The sequence below is a fragment of the Rhinolophus sinicus genome, linkage group LG04 (genome assembly GCF_036562045.2).
Source record: "Rhinolophus sinicus isolate RSC01 linkage group LG04, ASM3656204v1, whole genome shotgun sequence".
Lineage (NCBI taxonomy): Eukaryota > Metazoa > Chordata > Mammalia > Chiroptera > Rhinolophidae > Rhinolophus > Rhinolophus sinicus.
Genome location: NC_133754.1, coordinates 138,882,986 through 138,907,874, shown reverse-complemented (window position 1 = coordinate 138,907,874; position 24,889 = coordinate 138,882,986). Strand labels below are relative to the sequence as shown.

Sequence of the window (24,889 nt, the reverse complement as noted above, 5' to 3'; positions counted from 1 at the left end):
AGCAATAAATTCTTATCACTAGCTAAAGCACATAGATATATAATATTTAAGGTTCCCAACACCTATTGTTAAAACTCCTTCCAGCAAGTGTACCAAATTACTTCCTCACCGACAAAGTATGAAAGTGTTCATTTTACCACGCCTTTTCCAATTCTTAATATTTAAATGTTTGGAGGTAAAATATTATTATTTAAATTTGATTTCCTTCATTACTAGGCTTCTTTTTAAAATTCCAGAAATTAGTGATGTGCATTCCTCCACTCCCCCTCCCACCCTGTCATTGCCACCTGGGTAGGCTTCAATATAATGTCATACCTTGTGAAACCAGTAACTCGAGTTCTGGATTTTACTGGGCCAAACAAAGTAAGGGGAAAACACAGCCATACATTTAAGAGAAGTCAATTATGTCCTTTGATCCTATTTCAATTCATCGAATTGACTCAGAACTTCTTTGTTTTAAAATGTTTTTTCCAGGAGGCCTATATCTAGTCGTTTCCTGCATTTGTGATGCTTGATGGCAGATTTGAGGGGGGATGGCCATTGAGACAATGAGCTCATAAGGAGAGGTGCAATCCTTGCTGGAATCACAGAAAGGCTGAGAGAACAGCTTGGTAAAGAAATCACTTTGCCAAATGACAGACACCTTCTTAACAACTTTTGAAATAAACAATATACATATAACTTAAGGAGGAAATTGAGTACTCCGAGGTATGTGCAAATGTGTGTGTTTATAGATGCATATGAGTCCGATTTGTCACAACTGAATGGCTCCTGTTGTTGTTGGGAAAAATAATCAGTAAAATCTTGCTATAGGGTCTTCAGCAAATACTATATATAACGTTGTCAGTTTATAGTCACTTTTCACAACCCACTCCTCTTCTTTACCCCTGATCAAAGTCCTATCTCCCCCAAAGGAAGGGAAAAAGAACGTCATGTCATGTCACTTCATGTCATGTCATGTCATATCATGTCATGTCATGACTCAGCTTGGTCAATGAAAATTTGAGATTTGTTCTCAAAGCCCTCCATGGTGGGTGGGGGGTTAAGGGAATGAGGTGGATGTGGGGGCGGGGGGGATGATTAGGTTCACTGATTTGGGAGAATGTGTCCTCACCTCAAATTTCAGGAAAAGACTGAGCTTTTCTAACCCAGTATCACTGCCATGCTAGTTCCAAGATACTCAGGAAGACAACTGCAAACCCCAGAATTAATGTGCAATAATAAAACAGCCAATAATGGGTAATCTTCTAAGACTATGACTACAGGATCTTAAATAACTATTCATCCTTTTGAACCAGTTACTTGGCAGTATGTATTATAAACAAACGAACATAAAAACTCTAGCTATTTGCTAGACTTAGTCATTTAAAATCATATGGAGACAGAAGAGGTGACGTAGTGGGGATGTACTAAGGTTTAAGGTTTGAATACAAAATCATCGCTCTTGTATACCAACATTTTATATACCAAACGTATACCAGTATTTCCTTTGTAATATTCAAGAAGAACTGGAAACTTGGGAACAGCATATGCAGGACATGTCTTTCCAAAGAATGTGGTAATTCATGACGATTTCATCTTAGATAAAACAGAAGATCCAATAGTGAGCTAAGCTTAGGGCTGACTAGCCAAGAAGAATGGGTTGGAGAAACAGAAGTGGCAAGGAGCATGGGAAAAAATGGCCCAAGTCACTTGTGGATTTTCTGATAGATAAAGGAAGGTATGAGAACGTCAGCAAGCATAGACCAGTATTCTTCAAAGGGATTTGAGAGGATATGGGACAATACACTGGGGTGTGGAAGAAAATATGGAAGTTATTGTTAATGTTTTCAGTTAGCTCTTATAGTGGATTGAATTGTATCCTGCCAAAAATATATGTTCAAGTCCTACTCCCTAGTACCTGTGAATGTGGTCTTATTTGGAAATAGGTCTTTGCACAAGTCATGAAGTTTAAATGAGGTCATACTGGATTAGGGTGGGCCCCAAATCCAATGACGGGTGTCCCTATAAAAAAGGGAGAGAAACATACAGAGAAACACACAGAGAAGGCTAAGTGAAGACAGAGGCAGAGACTGCAGTGAGTTACAAGGAACTACAAGGAGCTACAAGGAACACCAGGGGTTACCAGGCACCATTAGAAGCTGAAAGACACAGAGAAGCTTCTTCCCTGGCGCCTTCAGAGAGAATATGGCCCTGCTGACACCTTGATTTCAGATTGCTGGCCTCCAGAACTGTGAGAAAATGAGTTTCTGTTGTTTTAAGCCACCAGGTTTGTGGCAATTTGTTACAGTAGCCCTAGGAAACTACTACAGTTGTTTACCAAATATATGTTGAACACTAGTGAATTCACTAGATGCTGGATTCTAAATCAGCAGCCCAGAGTTAAGGTATCAGTCAGTGTTTACCTAGTTTCTCAGGTTTTACAAAGGTAAGATTCTGATTGTATCTTAAATAATGTGGTATATTTCTAAGTAAATACCAACCAAGTGATGCACACATGGGCCAGAGCTAGGAGAACCTTGGTTAACACTGTAGAACAAAGAAATGTCACTTAAAGCGGCACCAGCACATACTATAACTTCACTGGGCCTAAGAGCGCACAATGCTTCCTTCTGATGCAGCTGTCCAAATATAGAGCTAATGAGAGGTTTCGCCCTCAGTGACGTCCCAGGTAGATCAGTTTAATGATGACCATTAGGAGCGGCCCTTGAAACTTCCAAAAGCTTTAATTCTTTGCCTGGCATTTCTTCTAGTTCCATAAACCCCAAAACTCTCTACAAACCACATCCCCTGGCAAACCTGGGTACAGCAGTCCTTCATAGGAATCCCCGAATTATAATCGATGCTTCAAAGTGGTTTGGCACAGCATGAGTCCCCGAGCTAGATCTAACAAGCAGCTTATATTTATTTTTTCAAATCATTTTTTAAATTTCTATTTTTGTATGTCTCATGAAATATACATTATGCGAGTGTCTATATATGTATACATACATGTCTATGCATGTGTGTATGTGTATACATATTTATATAATATATGCCTAGCTAGCTATCTATCAAGAGCTTAGTTTTATATTTTCTATTATTATTACTATATACATACACATAATTAAAAAAGAAATATTAGTATACCGGGGAGGGGGCACATACATAAAGTGTTTCTATCATAGGTACACATGATCAAACAACTTTGGAGACCACTTCTGTGAACTTAAGGGACATATATTTCATAAAGTTCATAAAAAAGACGAGTTCTATTTTAGTGTCCAAAGCAATAAAATGAGTGACAGCTCAAGAATGATGGGAGGCTGTCAAAAACAAAATGCTAACAGTACGATCATAAATGGTCCTGGCGGAGAAGAAAAGGGCAGTCACTGTCATGTCTGTGTGGCTGCACAGGGAGTTCTCCCAGGAGGTCAGAGTTTAAAAGATTTTTTGACAATAAGGAAGGGGGAGATCCCATCCAAGACAGAACAAAGAGGTAGCATCTTACTGAAAAAAACAGCGGGAAAACACTAACATTCAGGAAGTGCTGAAGTTCGTAGAAAACACCAAGGAAAACAATAATTTTAAAACAAAAAATCTGATGAGATACAAAAATAGTAAGAAAGAGAATAAGGGAAGATGAAATGGAACTAACATTTACTGTGGACCTACTATGTGTTAATTAATATACTATTTTCTCTCCTTTAATATTTGCAAAAGCCTATGAAACAATTATTATAAATTCTACTTTTACAGATGATGAGGTCAAGAAACTGAGGTGTTAGAGAGATTCTTTAACTTGCCCAAGATCACTCAAGCACTAATCAGTATGCAGGAGAGTCTAGACAGACCCAGGAAACATCAGACTCCAAAACCTGGCTTTGTTCGCTACACAAGTAAGATAAAAACCTTCCTCCCTCCCTCCTGTTCTTCCTCCTGCAAAGTACCACCTGCTCATGATATCTTAGTGTCTTCTTTCCATTGTGCCAGACTAAGTTCTTAATAAGAGAGGGGTCACCAGTTTATGACTCCTTCATCAGGTAGTCATTCCACACCATTGTGCGGTCTCTGAAATGTATTAAATGAGGAGGGATACACCAGGCTCTCTTTCGGGAAGCTCACGTGTAGGCAAATAATAGCACTGCTGAACTAATATAGGCTTGGAGGGCTGTGGGAGCCCTGGGAGTGACGAGGCAGGTATGAGGTAAATGCTTTGCTTCCTTCTTACCTATTAGGGGAGCGAAGGAGAGAAGGGCAGAAAAAGTATGACTGATAAGCATGCATCCCAAGATATATTAGGAAAAAGCAATGGAAGAAAAAGATGATTTAAATTCATTTACCTAATTACGCCTTACAGTATGTTTAAAATATAAGTATTGGAAAGCTAAAGAATTATAGTGGTTTGCACAAAGCAGAAAAGGTTAAGTTTAAAACTTCAGGCAGCTGTTGGCTACTGTTCCTGAGAACAGTTTTTTTTTTTTTTTTTAAACTGGTCATTAAACAGATGGTTTATAAGGATTTAGGAAGCAAGTGGTAACTTTCAGGATCAGCATGGTATAAGTCAGCACTTTCCACTTTTCCTCCTGGAAGCCATCCAAAAATAAGAATAGAAAGATGCTACAGACTGCAGACTTCATTTCCTGTGAAATCAGGAGAAAGACATATTCTGCAGTCTCCAACTTCTGTGGAAGGGCTGCAAAAGCACTTGAGACTGGTTGTAAGCCATGTGAAGGAAAAAAAAAAAAAGTACAGAAGTGCAAAGAAGGGCAGGAGAGCCCAGGGGCAGCACAACTCAGAAAATGCTCATAAAAATGAACAACCTGAAGGTGAAGAGCATCTTCTGAAATGCAAAGGCTTCACTCCTACTTTGTAACACCTTGTGCAGGAACTGGGTGAGTAAGGCTCCCTGGCAGAAATGCTCTTGGCATTGGAACACACAGAAATGACCTAAAGACTCACAGAGAAGCCATGTTTGCAGGAAGCAGTATGATTCTGTGGCAGCACAGGAGAGAGAGTGCGAGTTGAGAAAAGCAGCACGAAGACAATCACATCTCTCACAACCACAGGAACTTCTTATAAACTGCTGTCCAGTAATGCTCCCTTAATTGGACGATGAACAGCCATAGCATTAATACAAAGATATTATCAGAAAAAAAAAGTGAAAACCGGTAGTAAAATTGACTGACATGGAAAACACGCGTCAGATAAATGACGCCGGGGCACAGATACAAAATGTGAGCAAATGTTTTCTTATAAATTTTTAAAACCACACTGAAGCCCTTACCTCTATGAGGGAAACAATAACCTTTATGAAGGAAGACCACGATGCAGAAATACAGTAATGAGAGAAGAGAAAGAGCAAGATCTCAGTGCGTTGCTGTGGAAATATCTTTGAGAGGTACTGTTAAGTGAGAAAATCAGGATGTAGAAAACAGATACAGACTGTTACCATTTAGGTATAAAAGCAGGGGGAAATTGTATATATATTCCTATTCCTACCAATACACCGTATCCAGAAGGAAACTCTGAGAGGATATGCAAGAACCAGCAATAGTGGTTACATGATGCAGGAGAAGGGGCACGAATGGAGACCAGCACTGGGAGAAAGACTTTTCATTGTAGACCGTTTTATATAATACATTTTTGTTGTGAATAGTGTGACTACATTATCTATGAAAAAATTAAATAGCTCTTTTAGGAGATAGAAAGTTATAACTACAGATCTAGCACAGTTCCATTACAAACTGTGAGGAGCTAGGTTCAGTTAGCTTCATGTCCCTTTTTGGCATGGCTATTGGACTGGGCTATGTGGGTGAAGACAGAGAGTAAGCTTATCTGGAGAGCCCATTCAACAAAGGTTGTATGACATTTTCTTCTGGTCTGGATGGAGGAATGTGGGCTGGATATGAGTTCAGGTGGGTGAATTTTGAGCTACCTTCCATGACCATGTTCAAAGGGTGTAGATTAGGCTATGCAAATTTTGAAGGAAGAGTGCATTCTTGGCCTCTTTCTGATTAATACCTTTCAAATAAAAATTTGCCTACTAAATTTGCGAATGATACAAAATGTTAAGAATCACTCATATACAACACAAAATAATTTAAAAAATAAATCTTTGGCTTTAGTAAGGATCTAAATATAGCAGAATGAATGCACAAGTGGAATAAACACAAAAACTTGAACCAAAGCTGACAAAAATCAACGGTACACTAATCTTATATCTAGAGCAAATAAAAATGTACTTTTTTAGTTTTAATTGACTAAACGGTCAAGTAAAATGGCCCTCCAAACTTAATTTCAACTTTCATTACATTATTATAAGTATAGTATTCAAAACAGCAGTGGTCACTATCACTCTGTCCCCAGCACTTGTCAGAACATATACACTGTCCTGCTTCTAGTTTTGGAGAAATATTTTAAAGGGGCCATTGATAACCTGGGTATTTCCATAGGGGTAGACTTAGAAGTTCAAACTATTTCAAAATCACTCTTAGAGAAGGGAGGAGCTGAGTATGCAGCCTAGAGACAGGGATGAGGAGGGTATTTTGTAGCACTCTCTGAATATTTGAACAGCTGACATTTGAAAGTTGGAGTAGATCTATTTACTTTGAATTCAGAAATGTACCTAAGATCATTGAGTAGAATTTTTAGGAAGATATTGAATCAACAGTAAGAATAATTTTTTCATAATTAGTAATGTCTAAAGTAGAAGACATCAATAGCCAATGACCATATGAAAAGTTACCTAACTTGGCCCAAAAATGCAAACAAAAAGAACCAGACGCAACTTTTAAAAATCATTTTTGGGTCTATTAGATTGGCAAAAACCAAAGAGAATGATAACATCCAGGTTAGGGAAAATAGTGCAGAAATGAGCATACTTATCCACTGCTGGAGTGAGTGGCAACTGGCACAACCACTAAGAAAGGTGGTATCTGTCAGACTGTAACATATACATACCTTTTGATCCATCATTTTTATTTCTAGGCATCTCATTTAGAAATATTGTCACCATGCCAGCTATATATTCAAGCATATTTAGTACATTTTATTTGCAATAGTGAAAAAAAAAGAAATTGCAAGCAACCTAAATATCATTAATCAGAGAATTTAAAAAGGAACCCTCATACACTGTTGGAATGCAGATTGATGCAGCCACTATGGAAAACAGTATGGAGGCTCCTCAAAAAATTAAGAATAGAATTACCATATGACCCAGCAATCCCTCTCCTGGGTATCTACCCAAAAATCTGAAAACATCCATAAATATATATGCACTCCCGTGTTCATTGCAGTGTTATTTATGGAGGCCAAGACATGGAAACAACCAAAGTGTCCTTTGATAGATGATTGGATAAAGATTTGGTATATGTACACAATGGAATACTACTCTGCCACAAGAAAGACGAAACACTGCCATTTGCGACAGCATGGATGGATCTTGAGATTATTATGCTAAGTGACATAAGTCAGACAGAAAAAGTTGAGAACCATATGATTTCACTCATATGTGGAATATAAAACTGAAGGCAACACAATTACAAGACAAACAAATAAAGAAACAAAAACTCATAGACACAGACAACAGTTTAGTGGTTACCAGAGGGTAGGGGAGGAGGGGGTGGGAGATGAGGGTAAAGGGGATCAAATATATGGTGATGGAAGGAGAACTGACTCTGGGTGGTGAACACATCATGCAATACATAGATGATGGATTATATTACAGAACTGTACACTTGAAACCTATATAGTTTTGTTGACAATTGTCACCCCAATAAATTTTAATTAAAAAAAAAGACATTAAGGTATATCCATGCCCTCAACTATTACGCATCTATTAAAAGAACAAAGCAGATCTATCTGTACAGATGCAGGACTTATTACTAAGTGAAAATCCAAGTTGCAGACTGTTCAGCAAATCACCTGAAAGGATACGGACCAAGGGGTCACATCTGGGGAGTGGGGTAAAGGGTGAGAGTGTGGGTGGACTCTCGATACTTTTGTAGTTTTGATTTTATATATAATTACCACAACATATTAGGTTTTTGGTAATTAAAGAAATAAAGACCTTAAAAACGGAAGGGTTGATTTTGTGAAGTGGTGAGCACTGTTACTGGAGTGTTCAAGCACAGGCCCAAAGAAGGGTGGGAGGTGGGGGGGGGGTAAGAAAGTTGAATGAGATGACCTCTGAATCCCTTTCATATCCCAAGAGTCCTTGAACCACTCTGCTTCTCCTCTCTCTCGTTCACCCAGGAGAAGCTCCAACCAGGTGAAAGAAACTAGAGCATTTTACAAATGAGATAAATCAAAGTCATTGCTGCAGAGACCTCGTGAAATCCATTACCAGAGGGAAGCAGCCAGTCCTGCGTGACACCCCACACGCCGCCCCTGTAGGGCAGATCAATTTTACTGCACTAAATTGGGGGTGTGTGGCTAGACAGATGTAAGCATGGCCAGGCATCTGACACAGGACTCAAAGCACTTGGTAACTGAAGCCCTTGGCAAGCACCCCGTGAGCTGATGGATGTGCTTCTTCCCTCCATGGTTGGGTGCAGAACACTGCCCTTGAGTTACCCGAGGCCCTTTTCCCTTGCCACACTCAGTGCATGGGTGACATGTGCCCTGCAGGCTCTGTAGCGGAGGGCATCTCTGCAAACTCAGCGGGCCGTTCCACTCCTCGGTGCTGGAGTCCCAGGAGCCTGGCAGTTTCCTCCTTCTCACACCTGTCAGTGCCCTGTGAGCAGAGCGGGGGTCATGTCTGTACTTCCCTGCTTACCGTTTATTGGCCACAAATAGCACTTTTCCAGAGAGGGTCTCTCCTTCCTTGGCAAAGAGAGGGGTCTGAAGAAGGCACCGCACCTGATACCAGTGGGTCAGAGGCTCGGTTGGGGCGGTTGACAGCCATACCGTTACCCTGTAGACCAAGAGAAGAGTTGAAAACCAATTCCATTCCAGGCCTGTATTAATGAATTGGACTGAGGATTTAGGTTGATAATTTTCATTGCTTTTGACTCATGGAACGCTTTTAAGGTAATGATACATCGACTTATTGAGCAGTTATTATGTGCTGGGTACTACTCCAAAAGCTTTACGTATATTAGCCCATTAAATCTACACAACAATCCTATGGACTAAGCCCAGAGAGGTCAAAGGACTTGCCCAGCATCACACAGAGGACAAGGGGAGAGCCAGGCTTCAAACCTACGGATTTGGCCATGCTATCAACGGTATTTCTGAGTCAAAGTTCAGGAGAAACCCAGCGAGTAACAGAGTGAAATTGGGAGCTGATTTGTTTGAAAGGTCTGCTAGGGTGAGAAGTCTGGAGTCTGGTCTCTGACTGCCTCATGCCAACCTGTTCAGGGGTCCTGATGAGGCTCTGGAAGCAAGAAAAACTACTGGGGCGCACGGCCTCTACTGCCTTTCCAGCTCAGACATCCTGCGTGCGTTGGTGCGTGCGGGAGTGTTTAAATCAAGGTTCTTCATTTTATATGAAGAACATCTTGCTGTGCTTCGAACACTGAACTCAGTTAGGTTAGGCAGTGGTTGTTGGCCTATGGGGAGGAAGGTGCACATTAAACATGGGGTGAATTTCTAGAGGGTACACTTGCACCTGAAGATTTTTTTTGGGGGGGGCATTATATAATTTAACTACTGAGTAATATAAACCACTTTTAATATAAACCAGCTATATTTTGGAGTAGAATGCAAATTATCTCCAGCTTTTTAACACAGAGCATTTAACTTCAAATAAATTTCCCCCTGGAATTAGGATACTTTATACTTATTTCCCTTACCTTTGCAGGGCCAAATGCATTTACTTTGGGATATTACTGGGGAAAAGGCTGAGGAAAAAAATGTATGGATTCTTTGAACAAACACGCTTCTGTGGTTGTAGGATTACGTGCGTACCATTTTCTTTCTCTCTGACTGTCAGCCCAGACAAGGCTTCCAGGAATCCCCTCCTATCCTGAGCCCCCCAAAACCCCCTGAGCTATACCACAGACCCACGGACACTTCTTTTTCAGCAGGTACAAAGATGAGCCTGGATGTTTTTATCAGGAGTGGAGGAGAGTGTACTGTAAAATTTTTCCTTTTGCCTGGTCACATGACTCAGAGCAAATCTCTCTGCTAGTTGGAACACATGAGGAAGTCTGGGAAGAAAGCAGGAAAGTCTGGAGGAGAGCAGAGATTTGGGGTCGTGGGAGTGGCTCAGCCCTTACAAGGGACACCAAACCTTAACAGACACCTTGTAGGTGGTCTTTCTTCTCTTTTAAAGCCCAGTAACTTTCAAACCTTTGCAGTAAGGAAAGAAGGAGCGCATGGATGGAGAAGCTACCTAATGTTGCAATTAGCATTCGTAACACCTGCTGCCTGATCATTAGAAAAGAATTTTAGACTATAAAACGAAAGGCTGTGATTTAAAATGGGGGAAGGTATGACTTCAGGTATTAACCCAGACATAAGAGGCTCTATAGCCAGGTGTGATGGAAGCCAAGGCAGGGCTATTCTGGAAAAGAACAAGGGGGTTGTTGTTGAAATTAATTTTTAAAAACTTTAAAGGTGTGACTACAAATAGTAGAGGACAGCGTGGGCTAAAGTGGGTGAAGAAGGAGGATGATACCTACAGAGATCCAACAAAGGCCACGTCAAACCAGAAGGCCAGGCCGTGGATGAGGCCAGACTGCACCATCTGAAACACAAAGGGGATTTCTACTCTGCAAGGAAACAAAAAAAGAAAGAAGAAACACTTGGAGTTATTCTTTTGTTAACATCAGTGGGAAGGAACATTCACAAAATATTTTCTGTGTCGCTTCAGCACTTCTGCTTTGGCAGCAAGCTTCTCAGCGTGATTAATGCTAGGGTGACGATGCACATTGGAGAATGTTGCTTCTTGACAAAACCTAGCAAGGACCACAGCACTGTGCTGCAGTGACCCAGAACGCCACCGGGCGAGTGTAGCTTCTGGAGCTGGGACTGACTACTGAATAGGAGGGCGACTCAGGACACAGTTGACAACCATCCTTCAAGGAGCCAAAACATGGGCTGCGGCAGATCCCCTACACAGCTGTTCAAATGCAAGGGCTGTTTTCCTCTGAAAAAGGAAGTGGATCACAAGGAAACATCAAGCTCAGAAGGTCATTGTCATAGCTCACTTATTTTTTAGGGAGGCAATTTAACTTCCCACCAGCTATAGCAAAAATCACGCAGAAGCAGCTATGGTGCGTGGCAAATGCAGATGAAGTGGAAATAGAAAGAATTTTGGAAAAGATCAAACAAAATTTAGATTCTGGACCTGCTTTAGCTGTGGAACCTTGGAAAGGCACTTAAATTCTCTCAACCTCAGTTTTTTCATTCATTGTAGGGTGACAGAATCTCTCTCCTACTCCCTTCTCAAGGTTCTTGTGAATGTCAGATGGGAAAAAAAAATGTATATGAGAGTGCTTTGCAAACTTTAAAGTGTTTCACAATTAAAAAGTGATATTCTGCGTCCATCATTGGGGCTGCATCACTCCAAAAAGACTTATTTTAGAAAGTGCCCTAGAGATTTTCAAAGTAGGCTATATATTATCTGCATTTCTGGTGACCCCAAAGGCCTAATAACTTCTCCCACCCTGCAGCCGTCAGAGCATTTCTAGAGTTTTCCATTGTACTTGTCATATTGAATTTGTTGGTATCGCATTGTAATTATTTCCTCCCATTTTTTGGCACTCCCCTAAATGTACTATGAGCTAGCTCCTCAAGAGTAGACTTTAGAAAACTACTCTTTGTACCTGTGCATGCACCATAGGATACACATGCGTTGAGTCAGTGCACAAATGAGCAGACATCCCTGGAAAGCCAATACAGACAGACTTTTCAAAAATCCCCTGGGACTCAGGAGGTAGCTGAGAGCAGCAAGTGAAGCCAATTGAAGTCAATTTTGGCTGGACCTGTAGTAGTTATTAGAGTTGTTCCCACATGCCAGTTCACTTGCTCTGAGCATATAGTAGGATTGCATCTATCCACTCACTTGAGCTTAGGCACTGCCCCGTGATTTACTTTCACCAATTAAATGTGAACAGTAGTGAGTTGTGTCGTTTCCAGGCACAAGATTGTATTGCCAGTACATATTCTGCCACGTTCCTTCTTTTTATTCAGTAACCGGATCATTCCAGACAGAGGCTGCCGCACCAGTTTGATTGCTGGGGTGAGTCATACTGTGCAGAGGTAACACTGGTGCCCAATGGGTAAATAGTGTAGGGGAGAAAGACACCTGACTTATCATTAGCCACTTAAGTTTCTTTTTGTTATTGCAACATGTTCTAGCCTTTCCTGACTGATACAACATCCACTGTTCATTGTGTTCTCAAGGTAGATGACGGTTTGAGTTAGCTAGCTGCATCTTCTAAAGTCTGACCCTTGCTTCCTCAGTGGTCCAAGCAAATTGTAACCTGGGTGGGTCTTAAATTTCTTACCCAGAAAAATACATGAATATTGATCTTCTCAGGGAGAAAAGGGCAAAATACTAGTAAAATGCCGTCCAAAGAGGAATCACAGCACCATCTGAGAAACGAGTCTTCACTGCAGAGTCTCTTCAAGGGAAGGGAAAGGGAAAACACTAACATTTATTGAGTGTCCTCTTTGAAAATAAGTCGACACCTATAAAGTACTTAGCACAGTACCTAGTGTGTAGTACGCACTCAACAAGCTGTAGCTCTTCCTGTCTTTATTTCCGGCACTGGCCTGGGTGAGTAGATACAAAGCACAGACTCTGGAGCCTTCTGAACAGTTCAAATCCTAGCTCTCACAACACATTAATTCTGTGAACTTATGCAATTTATTGTTCCACTCTGCCTCATATTTTTCATTGGCAAAATGGGAACAACAATAGTACTATTTACATAGGGTTGTTGTAAGTATTAACTGAGTCATCAAAAGGGCTCAGAACAGTGTCTGGCTATATAAGTACAACCTATTACTATTTAATTTTTCTCATTCAATTTTTAAAACAATCCTATGAAGGAAGCACAATTATCCTTATTTTGCAACAAATGAAACTAGGACTGATGTACCGTTCCCATGTGTGACTCACACCTGAAATCTCTTCCCTGTATGAGCAGTAAAACGCTGCACTGAAATCTTAGGGATGGGAGAGGTGGAGAAGGGATTTAAAAATCCAGAGCAACATTGGCTGGTACAAACCTGTGGAGATCTGCCTCTTCTGCGTCCATAAAATTTACTGTGTACTTGACCGATCGAGCCATCAAAATCCTAATGTCAAATGTGTCCTTGGGAAAAAAACATGAAGATGTTATCTTTCTGTCAGCATAAACTGAACTCAAGCAAGATTTCAGTCTAGCTTTCCTCCTGAGATTTGAAGTCAATAGGAGTTAGAATTTAGAAGGCATGAGCTTCATGAGAATAATATTAATAATAAAAGCGAACATTTATTTGGTGGTTACTATATGCCAACCACTAAGTGTTTTGTGCTTTACCAGGTTATATCAGTTCTCTGGAGCAGGCATTTGGTGCCTTTTGACCATCCAGAATTTGTTTTTTCCACATTCCCAGAAGTTCCATAGGAACTTAGTTCACCCTCAGCTCCAGGTGTGGCATGTGTTTCCAGCTTGGCCAATCAGAGCATTACTTCCCCCTGCCCCAAGACAGTGATTGGTTCACAGATGGGCACCTGACCCAAGGTAAGACAATCAGGCTCTATCTAAACTAATTCTAGGGCTTTTGCCCAAGCTATTAGGAAAAGGCAGCCTGTCTTGTGGGACTTAGAGTTGTAAGAATCTGAGCTTGGAGTTTCCATAGCCATCTTGCTACCACGAGGGGGAAATCCTGTCTTTTAACAGAGTTGAATCAGAGGAAATGGAGATATAAGTGATGAGGATAGAAAAATCAGACCTTGGTGACATTGTTTGAACTGCTACATCAGGTCCACGAAGAAAGCTCTGCAATTTTTGAGGGCCAGTAATTCAATTTTAGCTTAAGCCAGTTTGAGTGAGGTTTCCGTTTACTTACATCTAAAGGCGTTTCAGATAATACAAACTTAAAGTTGTCCAAAGTTACACAGCTAGATGGGGCCCCAACTGAAACCCAAATCTGTTTGATAGCTAAGCTCCTGTTCTCAGCTATTTATTTACAACGCTTCCTTTTCAATTATGCCTTAGGCCACTAGAAGCAAGGGGAGGATGTGAATTATTGAATACATATGAGGGTTGAGTGTATGCATGGGTGGATCGGAACAGCAGGAGAATTAGAAGTTACTATCGAAAGACAGTTCCCAAATCTTCTTGCTTTCAACAGTATCATTCTCTGAGAATTTTCTTTTCTTTTTTTTTAATTAACAGTTTTTGTTTTATTGGGGAATATTGGGGAACAGTGTGTTTCTCCAGGGCCCATCAACTCCAAGTCATTGTCCTTCAATCTAACAGTGGAGGGCGCAGCTCAGTTCCAAGCCCAGTCGCCGTTTTCAATCTTTAGTTGCAGGGGGCACAACCCACCATCCCATTCGGGAATTGAACCAGCAACCTTGTTGTTGAGAGCTCACGCTCTAACCAACTGAGCCATCCGGCTGCCCCTCCAGCAGCTTAGCGGCAGCTCGTTGTCTTCAATGTTGTTGTGGAGGGAGCAGCTCACTAGCCCATGTGGGAATCGAACCGGCAACCCTGTTGTTCACAGCTCATGCTCTAACCAACTGAGCCATCTGGCCGCCCAGAGAATTTTCTTAATTGGGTGGGAGGTCAGAGCTGGAGGACTTGAACCCACAGTGCTCTTCTGTGATGGCTTAGCACACAGCGTGGCAGTACAGTGTATTTCAGGTTCATGAATGAGTGAATGCATCAACAGATAAACACACGGGGCGAAAGCCTGTAAGAGGACACACTTACTACTATTGGCTGTCTGAAGTATTCATCCACTGCAGCACCCCGAAGACTGGACAGGTTGACCCCATAGAAGCACTGCTGGTACCTGAGATAATTGCACAAAGAATCACCATGCGTCTTGTCCCTCACCAGAGTCCCCATGCCCAGTACAGGTGTAACATGCCACAGAGCTCCCCCCAGATCCCCTATGTTAGGCCTGGAGCGAGTGTGAGAACATGTGAAGGGTGACTGGCCAATAGTGAGTGGTAGAGAAGGAGGTTTTCTCTCAGAATCTGCAGACCTCTACTTGACCTGGGGTGGGGAGAGAGAGAAGGGCGGGGTAGTTGAGGCAAAGGAAAGTACTTGTGGGGAGGTCACTGAGAAAGATATTTTGGGGCAGGAAGGCCTCTGGGCTCCCACACTTGATCTCACACACCAAGACGGCTGACTGCTTTAACGCGCTGTCCAAGTCCCAACATGTAACTCCTGGGCCCTCTCATTATCCCCACCTAGAGTGTGACTTTAGATCTCCAAAGCCTCTGGACACTCCCATGGTTTTAAGAAGCAGATTTCCCTTTTCTGTTCTTCTGTAGCCACTGGCCTGCACTCTCATGATGCCATTGGCTGTCGTGGCTGACAGACACCAGGCAGAGTCACAAGTGAGTGACGGCTGTGTCCAGTCTGTACTGCAGCAGGCCCGTCACAGTCCATTGTGCACATTCCTTTCCGATTCCATGACATCTGGCCCACAGAAATCGGCAAATGCTACAGATCATGCTTCCTCCCCTCAATGGAAAGCATTCACCAGCACACCACTGGTTGCACAGCACGTACTGTGTGGCCACTGGCCTCGGCTATTTAGGGAGGCAATCTAAGGTGTGGAATAAAAGTAGCTTTATTCAAACTCTACCACCGACTAGCTATGTGCCTGGGCAAGTCACCTGAACTCGGTCTCAGTTTCCTTATTTCTAAAATGGGATTAATTATAAGCCCACTTTGTAGGATCATAGCAAAAGTTCAATGAGTTAATACTAGAAAGCACTTTGAGCAGTGCTTGGCCTTTTGTTACAGTGATGTTTAAGTATTGGCTGGCTACCGTTCTCTGAGCATTTTAGGGACTAGGGCAGTGGTACCATGGGATTACTTAGGGGAGACTCTTAAAAATTCGAATTCCCAGGCCCAACTCCAGAAAGGCTTGGGGGGCCTTATCACTAACGATAGAAGGCCTTTATCCTGACACTGAAAAGAGGCTTCCTTATAAGGATGTGTGTGTTATATAGCCTGTGAATCAGATGGGAATTCAATTCATCAGTTTCCATCCTCCCCCAACCCCATGCCCACCAACCTACAGGGAAGAGATAAAAACAAAACAAAAACAAAAACAAAAAAACAAAAAAAACACAAAAAACACAAAACAAACATTAAAAAATATTGTGGTGCAGTTAGATTTTGAAGGAAGGTCCAGCAAAAGTAAGGCTCTAAATCAGGAGGCAAAGCCTCAGATACCCTCATAAGAAGAACTAACAGTGTTAAGTCAACAGCCAGTCCTCAACCTCCAAGTAAAATGCAAGCCCCACTGAGCTACTTGCAGATCCTGAAGGGCTTGTCCCATGTCTCACCTCCGAGGCTTCCCTTGTTTTCCCTTCTACCTAGAATGCCCCCTTCCCTATTTTGCCCTGTTAATTTCTACTCAATTTTTATGTGTCAGAGCAAATATTTCCATTTAAAAATGTAAAACTTTGTTATTACGATGAAATATTCAAGTTTTAGCCACTTAAAAGCAGAAGTATTTTCTTTTTCATCAGTTCATAGCACTTAGCATGAAGACTCACATATTGTTAGGACTGAAAATATCTATCAATGTATATGTCTATCTCTTTATATTTATTTAATGAATGAGTGGAGAACGTGGTGTCCTAAATGGCCCTATGTGTAGGCACAGGTGCCAATAACGATAAAGGAGAAATGGAAAATCATTCCCCCAAGTTTCTTTGGCTTCATTACTTGTTTCCTAATCTTATCCTTCTACCAGAGCCAGAGCCAGGCTGGCCCACAGGTAAAGCTAAACAGTGCTGCATATCATTTTATAAACATACGTATTGAAAACAAACTCCTACAATCCTAGAAAACTCTTGGACACAGAACATTGTGTTTTTAAAAAAAATATTTTCAGTATTTAGAAGGAGAGTGGATGTGTTTTGGGGGAAATAAGTCATTATCACAAAAGTTTTTATTGGAGGGATGGAGAGAGAGGGAGAAAAAGAGAGACAGGAAAAGAGGGAGGGATGGTCAGGCAGAAACACACAGAGAGAAACAAACAGAATTTCCCAGAGAGCCTAAAAGGACCCAACCTTGTCCTTCCTTTAGAATCCCATGAAAAGCTTCTAGAAAGTGCTGATGCCTGGACTGTATCCCCCCAGTTGTGAATTTATTTGATTTGGCGGGTGTAGCCCTAGTGCTTGTCTGTTTCCAAAGCTCAACAGGTGATTCGAATGTGCAGTCAGGGTTGAATATTACTAAGTTAGCTGTTCCAGAATTGTTGCCAAGTAGGTGAAAGAGAAAACCCCAAGAACAAAGATAGCTCTCTACCTGGCAGTGGCTGAGGTTGAGAACGGCTCTCTGTTCTTTGCATACAACCATAGCTCTCCGAGGGGCCCAGTCTGTGCTGTTCGCTTCATGTGTTCAGTGCCAATGAAAACCCAGCAGCCACGATCAGTGTGGAGCAAATGGGCACCGTTCCTGGGGCAGACGGAGAGCTGTGGGCAAAGAGCCCACTTCCTGGGCTTTAAAAACTTTCTGGCTGGACCATATTTCTAATTCTTAGAAATCTCAATCTCCCAAAATGTATCATAAAATAATTAAAGCAGATGGGAGCTGGCACCTCTCTGGGTCTCCTGTGACACATTGTGGAGGGATGGCTCGGGAAATGAATCTGCTGACTTGGAAGCTGGGGATCAGTCCTATTGTTTGCTCCTGTGTGGGCTTGATTTTCCAAGTTAACTTGTGGCCCCTTTCGGAGCTCATAAGGCGGAGTCTATATGTGTTTCTTTTGTCCTGACCTCCAAATTTCAAGGGTACTCCTGGTCCCTCCCCACTCCTTCCCCACCATAATATATACAAACATCCGGAAAGTCCTGCAAATACAGTCCAGTAGGACACCATCTTACTATTAACTATGCCAAAACACACCCAGGGTACAGAGGAGGAGGTAACCCAGTTCCCACCTCATTAATTTTCTCCACCTTCTCCAAGCAGAGCCTCGCTTGGGGAAGCCTCCAGGAGAACCTCCCCTCTCTGGTCTCTTTTGTTCTCATTGTCTCTCCTCTACTTCACCTTGGCCTTTTGTCCTTCCTCCTCCTCCCACACCTCTTCTCCCCACCAGTGTCCCGGATTTGTCTTCCAAGAAGAGTGGTGCAGCCGTGGGTTCTCCTGTAGAAGTCAGCACTGGGCTTCCCGATCCAACAGTGGAGGGTGTCGCTAATGCAAGCACTCCTCTCTCTGGCTTATATGAACACACTCTCTCATAGCAGAACTTGGACATTTTATTTTAATAAAAATCTTTGTTTCTTCATTCTAACAACAAACAACTACTCATCCCCATTAAAAGCTTCCCTCCTTCAAAAAGACCAAAAATAAAGAAAAGGAATGAAGAAGATAAGAGGGAAGGAAAACTATTCTGCTGTTTGACAACTGGACACCTTTTGGGTATCTTAATGTACTATGTTCTACCAGAACTAACAATCTAGTGTATGCGACCTGATGAAAGACATACTGTACAAGGTCTGACAATCAAGTTCACCAACTTGCTGCAATGATGTTGCTAACCTTTTTTGATACCAGAGGGATTATTCATTATGAATTTGTACACGGTGGACAAACAGTTAACCAAGTTTACTATCTGGAAGTGCTGAAAAGGCTGCGTGAAAAAGACGACCTGAACTTTTCACCAACAACTCATGGCTCTTGCATCATGACAATGCACCATCTCACACGACACTGTCTGTGAGGGAGATTTTATCCAGTAAACAAATAACTACTCACTGGATCTGGCCCCCAATGACTTCTTTCTTTAGCTGAAGATAAACAAAATATTGAAAGGAAGATGTGTTGATGACATTCAGGACATCAAGGGTAATACGACCACAGCTCTGATGGCCATTCCAGAAAAAGTTCCAAAATTGCTTCGAAGGGTGGACTAGGTGCTGGCATCAGTGCATAGCTTCCCAAGGGGAGTACTCCAAAGGTGACTATAGTGATATTCAGTAATGAGATATGTAGCATTTTTTCTAGGATGAATTCGCGAACTTAACTGTCCCACCTCGTATATAACCCTAAGATCTAGCAACCAAAAGCAAGGATCCAATAATGTCACCTAGTCACACACGGTGCTGAAAATGCAGCACCGGAGGGTGGCTGGAATGGTCTGGTGGGAGTAGCTGGCAGGAGGAGGATGCATGTCTAGGAACAAACTGTATCTTTATTTGATTTCTTATACATTCATTCCTTATGTATAGCAGGACTTGAGGCTTGGTTGTTTCTGACAATTTTCTGCATCAGCAGAATGGAGACATACCATTGTGAAAAGTGGTATTTGTAAAGATGCTCTGCTCATTATGTCTCTGGTTTTGCTGATTTAAACTCCAGCAAAGTAACGTGAGTTATATTTTACATGTTCTGTGTGTATATCCATTTTGTATTTGTAAAAACACAGTATAAAGGAGAGGGGGAAGTGTGTGCACAGGTCTTTTAAAAATAAAAACAAGCTTCAGACTGTGCCTCTTTCATAGAAAGTAAGGGAAAGCCTGTGATTCTATATAAGAATCCATGGACTACTCCTAGGCATGTCAGTGTGAATTGAGACATTACTGGTTTGCAGAGGAATTGGATCTATGGAAGCCTGTACTGAAAGGAAGAGTAGATCAGTCAAGATAACTGTAGTAGACATCTTTTGTTTGCTCTACCAGCAAATAGTTGCTTTTCTTCTGGTAACAGTTCCACATCTTTCTCTGGGAGGCACCTCTTCCCCACTCTCAATTCTTGTGGTTTGGATGGTCTTGACTCTGCCTTCAGCTCTAAAGTTTGGCATGTAGCTCAGCTGCAGCCAATCAGAGCATCTTACCTCCCTGGCCTTGGCAACGCACCTAGGGTTAAACATCTGACTCAATCAGAGTGAAGACTTTTATCAAACTGCTGCCAAGGAGAAGTGGACACAGACCTATGAGTCTATGAATCTGGATTTGCTGGAAACCACACTGCTGCCATGAGAAAAAAGCCTATCCTAGAATGGAGCTGATCTGAGGCACTAAGAGAGACCCAGACCCAATGACCGTATCTGTGCCCAGCATCCATTTGTGCCCGAGAAACTGACTTTGCTCTTGGGCTTTTCAGATACGTTAACTCAGTAATATTCTTTTTCATAAGCCATTTTTTTATTGGGTGTTTGGTCACTTAAAACCAAGAGTCTTTACTAAAGAAAACAGTTAATAAGAGCCTGCCTGTATATGTGTTATAACCATAATTTTGATGAATAGCTGCCTAATTCAGTAGAGTCCTAATTCTGTGAGTACTGAACTAAATTGTGCTAGCAATTAGAACCAGGCCAGGGCACGGTGAGCTGGGTGTCTGCTGGACTTGGCAATTCTGTCTGGAAACAGACAGCTCTGATGCCTGAGTACCCAGAAACTGCAATACTACATCCCTGACCACACAGGCCTAGATGAGTATGGATGGGCCCAGCGGCAGAATATTACAGGAGAGCTATGAGTTTGACATAACGTACATAAAAAGATGGCTATAGAAATTAAGGCTTATTTCTATGAGCAAATGCCAGATGAGTTCAAGAGCTGCAGATATAAACAGAGGAAATATCAAGAAGAAATACTGGGTAGTTGAAAGGAAATTACAGTCCCAGGAATCACTGAAATACAATGAAACAAGGACAGTGGCCTATGAAAATCCAAACATAATTGCACTGATCATGGTAGTATTCCTGCAAAAGTTCTTTCTTTGTGATACTCTGTGCATATACTTAGCTTCTTACAAAAATTTGGTTGTATTACATAGTAATTTGAAATGTTCTTATTTGATCCAAAGTGTTTCTATAAACCAGTGACTATCAGGGCCCAATATATTTTTGGGAAAGACAAGAGGCCTAAACTCTACCTATGCCAAAAGAAACTCTAGTAGAAATTTCAGTTTGGGGGCAGAGTTAGCCTAGGAACAAACCATCCATTATCTTCTCGGTAGAATTTAGCATCTTGTCCATTCAGCTGAATGGATTTCCTTAAAAACAATGTGGTTCTCAGCAGTACCATGGTCAACAGGACATTTAGCACACTCAGAGTAGACAGGTGTGAGAAAGGAGCTCTCTTTGCTTATGGCAGAATTCTGCTTACATGTATCTTCCCTTGTCCTTTGCAAGCACGGCTTCTGATTTCTGTCAAGAATAACTGACTACAAGCCATTCACCAGTGGCATCCCTGGTATCACTCAATTGGCTCTGCCCTTGTCACGCATGATGAATGCATACCATCCACTCATAGCACTCTGAAAAAGAAACTTGTTCCTTTTCTTTTGGCTCCTTAAGTGGTAAATCACCTTTTAAGTGTCAGATTGGCTCAGTCTTACTTGTCTCTGGAATCCTTGGCCACGTGTTCTGGCCCCACTATGTCAAGGTGTGAGTTCATCTGACTCCACATGAGGACAACCCAGCAGTGCAGCACTTCAGGCCTGCATTGGGTGTCCCTCCCCTTCTGCCCCAGGGCATCCCTGCTGACTCTGGGCCGTAAGGGGCCAGGAGACCCACTGGTGCCCATGCACGCACAGCCCAGAACTGCAGGCTAGTTAGTGTTGAGGGGTGAATAGCTGACTAATGGGGAGGTAAGAGCCAGTGGATAAATTCACTTCCCCCACTCCCGCTGTATAAACTGTCCTAAAATATAATTGATTCATCCTCTTAAAGACGGTCCTGAGGGATCGATCAAGAAATCTTTTGGTGTTCGATTCCACGTGGTGGTCAGCTCAGTAACGCACTTTCGCATTTGCTCTCCCTTCTTCTCTGCTTCACTCTTATTTCTCCTCATTCTTGTTTCACTGGGACTACATTCTTCAATGAACCTGAATATGAGTAAGCTTTGTCTAAGACCCTGATTCCTGGGGAACCCAAGCTAAGGCAGTCAATATCAGGTGTGGCCCTACAAATGTAGATCCTCAAGAGGGAATCACTCATCAGCTTGATGACAATAGAATTGTCATTGCGAGTGGGGGGTGATAACCCTTGGTATGTGGTTTCATCACAATTACTAATGGTCTCACTGGTGGTTAATAACCAGGATGCAGTAAACGCAGAAGGTGAAGCATTGGGCTGTATGGTGACTGTGTGCTTGACGTTTTGGGGTGACAATAATCATATGGATTGGGGAGCAGGCAAGCCTCTGTTAACCGCATCGGAAGCACTGCAAAAAGAAAATTATCTTCTCAGGGCAGCCAACTCCCAACTTAAGACATATTGGGAAACCCAGAGGGCTTCCTTAGCAGGATTTAAGGGAATTCCTATCTCCTTGGTACTTCCAGGCCTGCTGTGCTAAAAATCAGGTACAGAATTTGACAAACCACATTCCTGAAACCAGAATTACCCCCCCCCAGTAGCCCCCCCACCAAAGAAAACCCACCAAGATAGTAAAACACTAATAGTAGAAGAGCTGCAAAGGAGATTGGACGTGCAACCTTGACAGATCTTAAGTATCACAGTTGGGGCTCTGACAGGGAAAGAGTAGCACTCAGACCTGGGACAAGGCAGAGAATCCTGAAAACACCTTCCTAACTCCCCTGAATCCTTCAGGCCAGCAGAAGCAGAATTGTCTTCTGTGTTGCCGGTGGAGAGCAGCTGCCCTTTGCCTAAAGACTGCACAACGTCTCCTGAAGCCCAGCCTTGCAGGATAATTACTTCCTCTCAAGGTCTGCCTCCAGGCTAATGATCCCTCACTGCTGTCAGGCGGATCACTCCAGCACAGCCTGAGCAGTAAGTGCAACTGCTATTCCAGGAGGAGATAACGTCTATACCTGAGAAACGGCAGAAAGAAGTTGGTTAAGATTTTCTGCTAAGAACCAGGGAAATACGTATGAGAGTGGATTTTAAGGGCGTTAGACGATAAGAACGTCGGTAAGGATTGGGCACAATTAATTGACAGGGAGCGCACACAGGATTCAATGCTCTAGCAAGACACCAGTCCTAATGGTCTCCTAATGTCACTTTGAAGCTTGGTTATCATGAGGGCCTGAGGTAGAGATTCCAGAACTCCTGCAGCAGAGCATTGAGGAAAGGTTAGAAGGCTCAGAGGGGTGGCAACGCTAGATGGATTTACTATGGAAGGTGCAAGAACAGTCCACTTGGCTATGTTCTCAGACAAAACCCAGGAAACCTTCCTTTCATAAATGTCACAGGGAATGAACCAGTGAGAGAACAGTGGCATTTCTGAGATGTTTAGGGTGACTGTCCTCAGTAGATCGTTGGTAGGTAGGTGATGTTGCCATTAAGTTGTGACGCGCACAGTTCGGGTGGGATTTCAGAATGTCGAAAGCAAGAAAGCGGTAATTAACTGTCATAGGCAAGATTTACATTATTATTGCATCAGACAACAAGGTGAGAGTAGTAACAAGGGTACCCTGACCCACAGGGATCCGTGGTGGCTGCTAATAGACCCCAGGGTACCAGAGAGGTGAGACAGATGCTGTCCCTCGAATGGTACTCAATTTGTATAACAACAACAGCGACAACATCTTGCTAGCTGGTGAGCAGGATGACATCAACAGTCACAGTGGAAAGAGCGGGCCCCTCACCCAATTTCCAGATCTAATTTCCAGATCTGAATCGCGGATGCAGAGACCACTGGTCCACGACTGAAGTGGAGGCCCAGTCCCTTGAAGGGCTGCAGAGCCATCGCAAGCCTCTATGGGAAATACGCCCCAATCCTTCTCCAGAGGGACCTGGCTTTCTGGGACAAAGTAACTATGTTAGAGAAAGGAGACTACCTCGATTTTTAAAGGAGTTTTAGATAAGAAGGCTGAATTGATAAGGATACCAGGGAATTCAGAATGCCTCTGGTTAGTAAGGGCTTCTGGGGGACAGCAGCAAATGAAGATTTGGACAAAGTCCATAACACTGGGGGTCCATTCACCCCCACCCTGTGGTTATTTCCTCAGTCTCTGATGCACAATTCGGACAGACATATTCAGCATGTGGCAGAACCCTCACGCTGCCCTGCGACGAAAGGGCTACTGTGGTAGCAAAACACAAATAGAGGGCCCATCGCTGAAGCTGAAACTCTCCCATCCCCAGGTCAACAACACCGTTATCTTTAACTTGTAAATAAGGAAATTGCATCTCCGAGAGATTCAATTAACTTGCCTCTAGAGTCTGATTCATCCAGCTTTCAACTACTGCCTGTTTGCCTATGCCTTTATGTTCTGGAACTATAACAAATGTGATAAGGTAAACTAGCTTCATTTTCAACTTCTTGAGAATACTTGGTTATTCCTCTTGGTTGGTTCTATGGATATATATTCTTTTATATGAAAACACATTTAAAATTGTATTGAAAGGCATTGGTTTAAAACCCCTGCACCAGCTGTTTTCAATACGGCCAGCAGTACCCATCACACAAAGTTTTGCAGCTCTGAATGATGATTCTTTATGACTCAGCTTTACTCTCAGGAGATGCATTACAGAATCTTAATTAATAAGGGCCCAGAAATCTTAATCAAGTTAAGAAAAGGAAATTATTAATGTTGTAAGTGGCTGCTGCTAACATCACAATGCAGTAATCCTGTCTACTAAGAGAGAACTCCTTCATTGGCTATTTAGAAAGGTTAAGTTATATGCTTACCACACACTTAAACTAAAATGAATTTTAGAGTTAAATGTAAATAATTAAAATGTTACATGGAAGAAGTGAGACATGAGAGAAGTAGAAGGAAGTTAATACCAGACTTAGGATGGGGAAGCCCTTTTCCAAATAAAGGGGGAAAAAAAGAAACAATAAAATATTGATAGATTT

General features: G+C 42.2%; 1 protein-coding gene across 7 annotated transcripts in view; it reads right to left on the bottom strand.

Annotated features, from left to right (window-relative positions):
* The window catches only part of LOC109446342 (histone-arginine methyltransferase CARM1), a 243,019-nt gene that overhangs the window by 10,849 nt on the left and 207,281 nt on the right, over positions 1 to 24,889 (bottom strand). For all 7 annotated transcript variants that reach the window (XM_074330494.1, XM_074330493.1, XM_019729679.2 and 4 more), the window contains 4 exons: positions 14,859 to 14,940; positions 13,165 to 13,250; positions 10,608 to 10,697; positions 8,759 to 8,896 (listed from right to left, as the gene is read on the bottom strand). In XM_074330494.1, the coding sequence (XP_074186595.1) occupies positions 8,759 to 8,896; positions 10,608 to 10,697; positions 13,165 to 13,250; positions 14,859 to 14,940 (396 nt within the window). The remainder of the gene's footprint in view (positions 1 to 8,758; positions 8,897 to 10,607; positions 10,698 to 13,164; positions 13,251 to 14,858; positions 14,941 to 24,889) is intronic.